A 7,167-nucleotide genomic window follows, 5' to 3' on the forward strand; every position below is an offset into this window, starting at 1 on the left:
TCTGAACCCAAACTGAATTGGTTCAGTTTTGGGTTCATGGGCAAAACACTCGGGTTGACCCAAGCCAAATAAAATATATAGAAGTATTAGGAAGATAATTTCATATTAATGGGTATGTCAGAATGGTACTGAGGTTAGTCCATGAATATTTAAGTTAAATGTATGTTTTCGATTTTGTTATTTTTAATTTCTTTGTTTTGTTTATATTATTTTATTATTTAGTTAAATGTATGTTTTCCGTTTTGTTATTTTTAATTTCTTTGTTTTGTTTATATTATTTTATTATTTAATTTCTTTGTCTTTGTTCAATTTTATTAAATACCTCAATATTTCGTACTTTTTTTAAAATAAACTATAACTAACTTATTCCTTTTATGATCTAGTTGTATTTTTGTTACTTTAACCAATTCTAAAAAATGTCGGTATTTAGTAGTCTTTAGTTTTATGACAATATTGAACTATGTTAATATGTTACAATTTTCGCTCGTTATTTTTTATTGATTTTTTTTGTCAATAATTATAGATTGATTTATGTTTGTTCGAGAACTTTTAATATATTTTATTTAAGATTGTACTCTTTTTAAAACACATTAGAATAAACTATAACTAATTTATTCCTTTCATGATCTACCGTTGTATTTTTGTTACTTTAACCAATTCTAAAAAATGTCGGTATTTAGTTGTCTTTAGTTTTATGACAATATTGAACTATGTTAATATGTTACAATTTTCGCTCGTTATTTTTTATTGATTTTTTTTTTGTCAATAATTATAGATTGATTTATGTTTGTTTGAGACCTTTTAATATATTTTATTTAAGATTATATCCGAATTAATTATAGATAGTGGATAAATAAAACTTTAAAAAAAAATTTGACAACCCAATCCGGACCCAACCCCCAACCCAAAAATAGAGGGTTGGGTTGGGTTGTGAAAAATTTTGGATTGTGAAAAATTTTGGGTTGGGTTGGGTTACCAATCCAACCAACCGGAACTTTTGGGTTGGGTCAAAAAAATCCCCCAACCCACCCAACCCAGACCATGTACACCTCTAACTTTAATGGCTCAATGACAAAAGAACAATGAAGGTAGTTTCTCAAGTTTTTATATCTTTTACTTTAGGAAAATATTAAGATGAAGTTCTTTGTTATGTGCTAATGCTTGCTGGAGACATATGGCTAGTCATGTATGATGGTTATTTGAATAAGTATTTATTGTCACTAGGAAAGTCATGTATGATGGTTATTTGAATAAGTATTCTTTTATAAAGGAGGGTATAAAAACCACTTTTGAGTTCTGCAAATGTATTACCTTTGCTGATCAATTAAAACTTAAGAAAAAAGAAGAAAAAGTTCAAGGATGATACTGGAGAGAAAAAACAGTGAAAAGAAGAATAAAATTGGAAAAGAAAAAAAAAAGTTGTTTGGCTAGAGTTGGAGAGGTTAGAAGGGCCATGTTTTAAAAAAAATATTCCTTAATTTGAATTCGAACATTTTGAACTCACTCGTCACACTGTTGTTAGTAGTTGCACTCCCCTCACTATAGATATATTTCTATCCATTTGATATAACCATGATTAGTAAGTCGATCCTTCATAGGTTGTTCGTAACTAGACCTGGATCAATTTACCGTTTTACCCCTGAAGTTACTTCTTATTCCTTATGTCCCACTGATCCTCTAACAATTGGTTTGTGGTCCAACTAGTAAACCGAATCCCTCTCAAGCCAATGAGAGGGTAGGGCCCCTTGTTCAAGACCTGGAGTCAGTACTTAGGAAACTACCTCTCTTCTATCCCTAAAAGTGGGTAGGAGCGAATTCAATCTTGCACCCCACGTCCACAGCCATTCACCCAGTCTTACCCTTGAAATGGGAGGCCTATTGAGTCGGCGAACTCTAACCACTCTCACCCATGTAAATCTAAGGATAATTCCGAATAAACAGGAGTTCATGGTTAGCTCAAGATTAAGATCGAGTTACCTAGGTCATCGAATGAAGAAAAAAAAATCAGTCTCAATAGTAAACGACATTATAAAGTGAGAGTGTTTTTCTTCATGGTCCAATCTTATGCAATACTCATTGCATAGGACGACCCCACTCACATGTCTCTGCATGTACAATTTAGTGATCACATTTTTTATATCATATACAAAAATGGGTTGCATCCATAGTGTCCCTAGGGTAACAAGAGTAAATCATAGCCACTAACTTGAACCACTCTTATGTCTCTACATATAGTTCAAGTAATGATACTATAGTCAGAGTGTTCTTATTTTATTGGATTTAGATTAATAATCGTAAAATTCACTTGATTCAATAACAATCTTTACTGAATAAACATCAATAATAATTTTATTGAAAATAGAATATGTTTTTGTTTACCAACTATGAGTATAAGGCATAAAACTCAACAATAGATCTAGTTCAACTAAGACTAAAGAAATTTAGAGGCAAGTGGAGGAGCTCATGGAAAAGGGCTATATACCAGAAAGTTTGAGTCCATATTCTGCACTAGTATTATTGGTGCAAAAAAAAAAAAAAAAGATGGAACGTGGCGCATGTGCGTGGATTGCAGATGGAACAATATGCTTGATGAATTGCATGGTTCATGTCTATTTACAAAGAGTGATTTGAAATCCGGATATCATCAAATTAGAATGCATGTAGGAGATGAATGGAAAACAACTTTCAAAACCAAGTTTGGATTGTATAAATTGCTTGTTCTACCTTTTGAGTTAATAATGCTCCTAATGTGCTTAATGAATCATGTTTTAAGAGAATATTTGGGAAAACATGTTATTGTGTATTTTGATGATATTTTAATTTCTTCAAAGACTTTGGATGAGCATGTGGAGCATGTTAAATCGGTTTTGATTAAACTTAGAAAAGAGAAACTTTATGCTAATTTTAATAAGGGTAGTTTTTGTATGGAAAAAGTTAACTTTGGCTTTATAATGGATAAAAATGGAGTAGAAGTAGATGAATAGAAAGTTAAAACAATTAGAGATTGGCCAACACCAAAAAATTCAAGTGAAGTTCAAAATTTTCAATGGATTAGCTAGCTTCTATAGGAGATTTATAAAAGATTTTACTACTATAGCTGCACCATTGAATGACTTAGTGAAAAAATGTTGTTTTTAAATGGGGAAAAATGCAAGAGAATACATTCAATGAGCTTAAGAGGAAATTATCCAATGCACCATTACTTGTCTTACCTCACTTTACTTTGATAAAACTTTTGAAATTAAGTGTGATGCAAGTGGTTTGGGCACAGGTGTTGTTTTGATACAAGATGGAAAACCCTTAATGTATTTGAGTGAAAAACTAAATGGGGGAGCACATTGCAGGTGTGGCAACACTACTTATGGTAAAGAATTGTTTGCTTTAGTTTGCACATTGCAGGTGTGGCAACATTACTTATGGCCTACAGAATTTGTGATCCACTCGATCATGAAAGCTTGAAGTATCTTAAGGGTCAAAGAAAACTGAACTGTAGGCATGTGAAGTGGGCGGAGTTTATTGAAACATTTCCATACGTCGTCAAATATAAGCAAGGTAAGGATAATATGGTAGCGAATGCATTATCTAGAAGGTACAATCTCTTTAATTCTTGCAAAAAAAATTTTGGACTTGAGCATATTAAGGAATTATATAGAGATGACACCGACTTTATAACTATTTATGTTGTCTTGCGAAAAAAAAGTTGTGGATAATTATTGTGTGTTTGATGAATTTCTATTTAAGAAAAGCAAGCTTTGTATTCCTAAATGGTCTTTAAGAGATTTGCTTGTAAAAGAAGACCATCGTGGCTTGATGGGACATTTTGGGATTAATAAAACTTATGATAGGTTCATGAACACTTCTTTTAGTCAAAGATAAGATGTTCATAAGTTTTGTAGCCCATGTTTTAAGTGCAAATAAGCTAAATATATCACAACGATTGTATACTCCCTTGAATACCTAACAACCTGGCTAATATATATATGAATTTTGTTTTTGTTTTGTGCACATTAAAGAGGGTAAATATAGCATTTGTTGTGGCAGACAGGTTTGGTAAATTGACTCATTTTATTGGATGCAACAAGACAGGAGGATCGATCATCCATGTTGCTTATTTATTATTCAGGAAAGTAGTAAGATTACATGGAATCCCAGAATTATTGTTTGTGATAAGAACATTAATTTTTCAAGTCACTTTTGAAAAGTATTGTGAGGTAACTTGGGTACCAAATTGTAGTTTTCAACTACATGTCAGCCTCACGCTGATGGGCAAACTGAGTTGGTTAATAGAACATTAGGAACATTGCTTACGGCTATCATTTCTAAGAATATTAAGCCTTCAGATGAATATTTGTCATTTGTAAGTTTTCATATAATAGAGCAATTCATAGTACCATTTATGGTTCTCCTTTTGAAGTTGTTTATGGATTTAATCCATTAAACCTTTTGATTAACTTCTTATTCCTTCTAATACTTTTGTAAGTGAAGCAGCCAAAGAGAGAATTGAGAAACAAAATTTCAAAATTGTTTCAAGAATTAACAAAGGATGGATTAAAATTATTATCAACTCGGTGACTTGGGTTTGGATACAATTTCGCAAGTGGCGATTCTCATCTCAAAAGGAAAACAAAGTAACATCTAAGAGGGTATGATGACCTTATCAAGTTTTTGAAAGAATTAATAACCATGCCTATGGAATTGAACTTCTAGGAGAATTTTAAGTACATTCTACTTTTAATGTTGCTTAACTTTAGTTTTTTTTATGTAGGTGATGATTTTCTTAATTTAGAGGACGAATCCTTCTTAAGAGGGGGAAGTTGATAAGGATCAAAATGTTCCAAATATTTTAAGTGGACTTATTTCACGATCCAAGGCCGAGAAGATTCAACACGCATTCATTCTTCACTTATAAAATTTGATAGGCTCGGTTCAACCATTATTTCATGTATTACAAGTTGATTCGATTGTGGAAGGACCATTTGGAGCTTTAAAGTGAATATGTCCACAATTCAAGTAGCGGATAAAGTTTCTATAAGTTGCACTCGATTGATAATTTGTTAGAAAATTTTATTTATTATTTTAATTTCATTATTTCTTACAAAAATTTATTTATTATTTTAATTTCATTATTTCTTATAGTGAAAAATGGTGGGAAATTACTTGTCAACTTGTCCATAACTTTTTTTTATTTTTTTTTGTGGGGATTTAAAGGGTAACAAGAGTAATCATAGCCTATAACTTCTTTAGTGAGTATTTAAAGATAATGAAATTTAGTTTTTAAATTGAAACTTGTACCATTAGTATCATTTCGATTGTTTCATAAGTTTTATGCAATTTATGTGGGACATTATATTTGAGTCATTTAATCAAGTTTGATTGTGGAGTGACTCTTGCTTCTAGATCTTTGATTTTAGGGAGTAATCTAATTCTAACTGATATGAAATATTAATTTTTTTAAATAAAAAATTGAGAATTAGGGTTGACTTATAGTAAAATACTTATTACTCGACAAAGAAAAGTAGAAATATATAAGCATTTGGAAGGAAATAAGGATGGAAAGGTTCAATAATAATACAAAAGAAGCAAGGTAATGAAATTGCATGTTGTGTCAAATACATAACTCTGAGATTCTTTTCTAAAGGACAATGACTAAAAAGGGTATGAGAAATTATTAGGTTGGCAGAGTGCCTGGGTCTTCAACCGTGAGAGATGCACCATTATCAGCATTTGTAAAATTTAGAATCATTGAAGCCGCCTTGAAAGCCCTACCACAATTTACAAAAGATGAAACTGAATAAAAACATACCTAAATATGTATAATTTTATTCATTTTTACTACCAAAACCATACCATTCCTGGGGAGATTGGTAATTAGAAGCGACCTTGCCCAGGCTACACAAAAGCATTTCAGTGTATATAAGGCCAGGATCCAATGCCACAACTGTCATTCCATTTGGTAACTCCTTTGCTACCGATTTGCTTAAGCCCTCAACCGCCCACTTTGAACTGCAATATGGTGAAACCTTGGAAACCAAAACACAAAAACATACTCAACTCACTGAATACTAAACTAAACACATGGGCAAAATAGTATATGCATACCAGCGGAGCTCCCATCCTTCCAAATAGAGAACTTATATTCACAATGATCCCTTGGTTTCTAGGAATCATAAGAGGAATAAAGTGACGCAATACATTAGCTGTCCCCTTCACATTTGTGTCAATGATATCATCAAACTCTTCTCTACTAATGTCTCCAATCTTGGCATTCTCCTTATTGATCGTAGCTGCATTGTTTACTATTGTACAAAAAAGAAGCCTCAATTCTCATGGGTTGCACTTAAATGGAAATATAGAAGAGAGAAGAAAAACAGTTGTAATATGCATATACCAATTATGTCTGGAGCGCCAAATTTGTGAATTACAGTACGGACCATGGTTTCAACGCTCTCATCTGACCTCTAAAACCCAGAATCTCAGGTGTTTTAATGAAGAAATGAAAGCATATGTATGGATAAACAAAGAGATGGGGTAATGACATACCACATCAACATTGAGGAGTAAATGATTGAGTGAGGAAGAATTGGAGAGTTGTTGGTGAAGGGAATCTAACTTGTCTTGGGTGCGGGAACAACCGATTATAGTGTGGCCTCGTTTTGCCAACTCCAACGCCAATGCTCGTCCCAATCCTTGGCTCACTCCGGTTATTACAATTTTCTTCCCCCCATTTGCTTCCTCTCCACTTCCCTTTTGTTGCATCAAACAGGTTGCCATTCTTCAAACCAAATCAATACTGAGCTCCAGGTTTGGAAACCAACACACCCATTTTATGTCTTTTTAGGAACAGCTGTGAGGCATTTAAAACTTGGGGATCTTGGAAAATATTATCAAATACATGACTTTGTAAGGGAGACAGAGAGCATGTGGGTGACATAAGACTTTCACGAGATAACTACACAATCTTGGATCCACCAACCAATTCATTTTTCAAACCAATCAAATAGAAACAAAATCTATATTTTTTTAAAAGGCATTATACAAAATTAGGAAAACTTAATGAAAGTTTTAAAGTTAGTGTTGAAATCCTGACATATTAAAAAAAAGAAAACACTCATACAAGATTTGAAATTGAAACAAAGTTGTTTTTTTTTTTTTTTTTTTTTTTAACCA

At 32.3% G+C, this 7,167-nt stretch overlaps 1 protein-coding gene across 2 annotated transcripts in view; it reads right to left on the reverse strand.

The window, feature by feature from the left end:
- Positions 1–5,529: 5,529 nt before the first annotated feature.
- The window catches only part of LOC111434767 (NADPH-dependent pterin aldehyde reductase-like), a 13,439-nt gene continuing 11,801 nt past the window's right edge, over positions 5,530–7,167 (reverse strand). Inside the window, exons 2-6 of one of the 2 annotated variants that reach the window (XM_023072220.1) lie at positions 6,541–6,795; positions 6,389–6,458; positions 6,100–6,296; positions 5,848–6,020; positions 5,530–5,762 (exon numbers count right to left, since the gene is read on the reverse strand). In XM_023072220.1, the coding sequence (XP_022927988.1) occupies positions 5,669–5,762; positions 5,848–6,020; positions 6,100–6,296; positions 6,389–6,458; positions 6,541–6,771 (765 nt within the window). In that variant the 5' untranslated portion in view covers positions 6,772–6,795 and the 3' untranslated portion in view covers positions 5,530–5,668. Of the gene's footprint in view, positions 5,763–5,847; positions 6,021–6,099; positions 6,297–6,388; positions 6,459–6,540; positions 6,842–7,167 lie in introns of those variants that run through there. The other variant, XM_023072190.1, reaches the window with a different exon arrangement.

The sequence above is a fragment of the Cucurbita moschata genome, unplaced genomic scaffold (genome assembly GCF_002738365.1).
Source record: "Cucurbita moschata cultivar Rifu unplaced genomic scaffold, Cmos_1.0 Cmo_Scf00001, whole genome shotgun sequence".
Classification (NCBI taxonomy): Eukaryota; Viridiplantae; Streptophyta; class Magnoliopsida; order Cucurbitales; family Cucurbitaceae; genus Cucurbita; species Cucurbita moschata.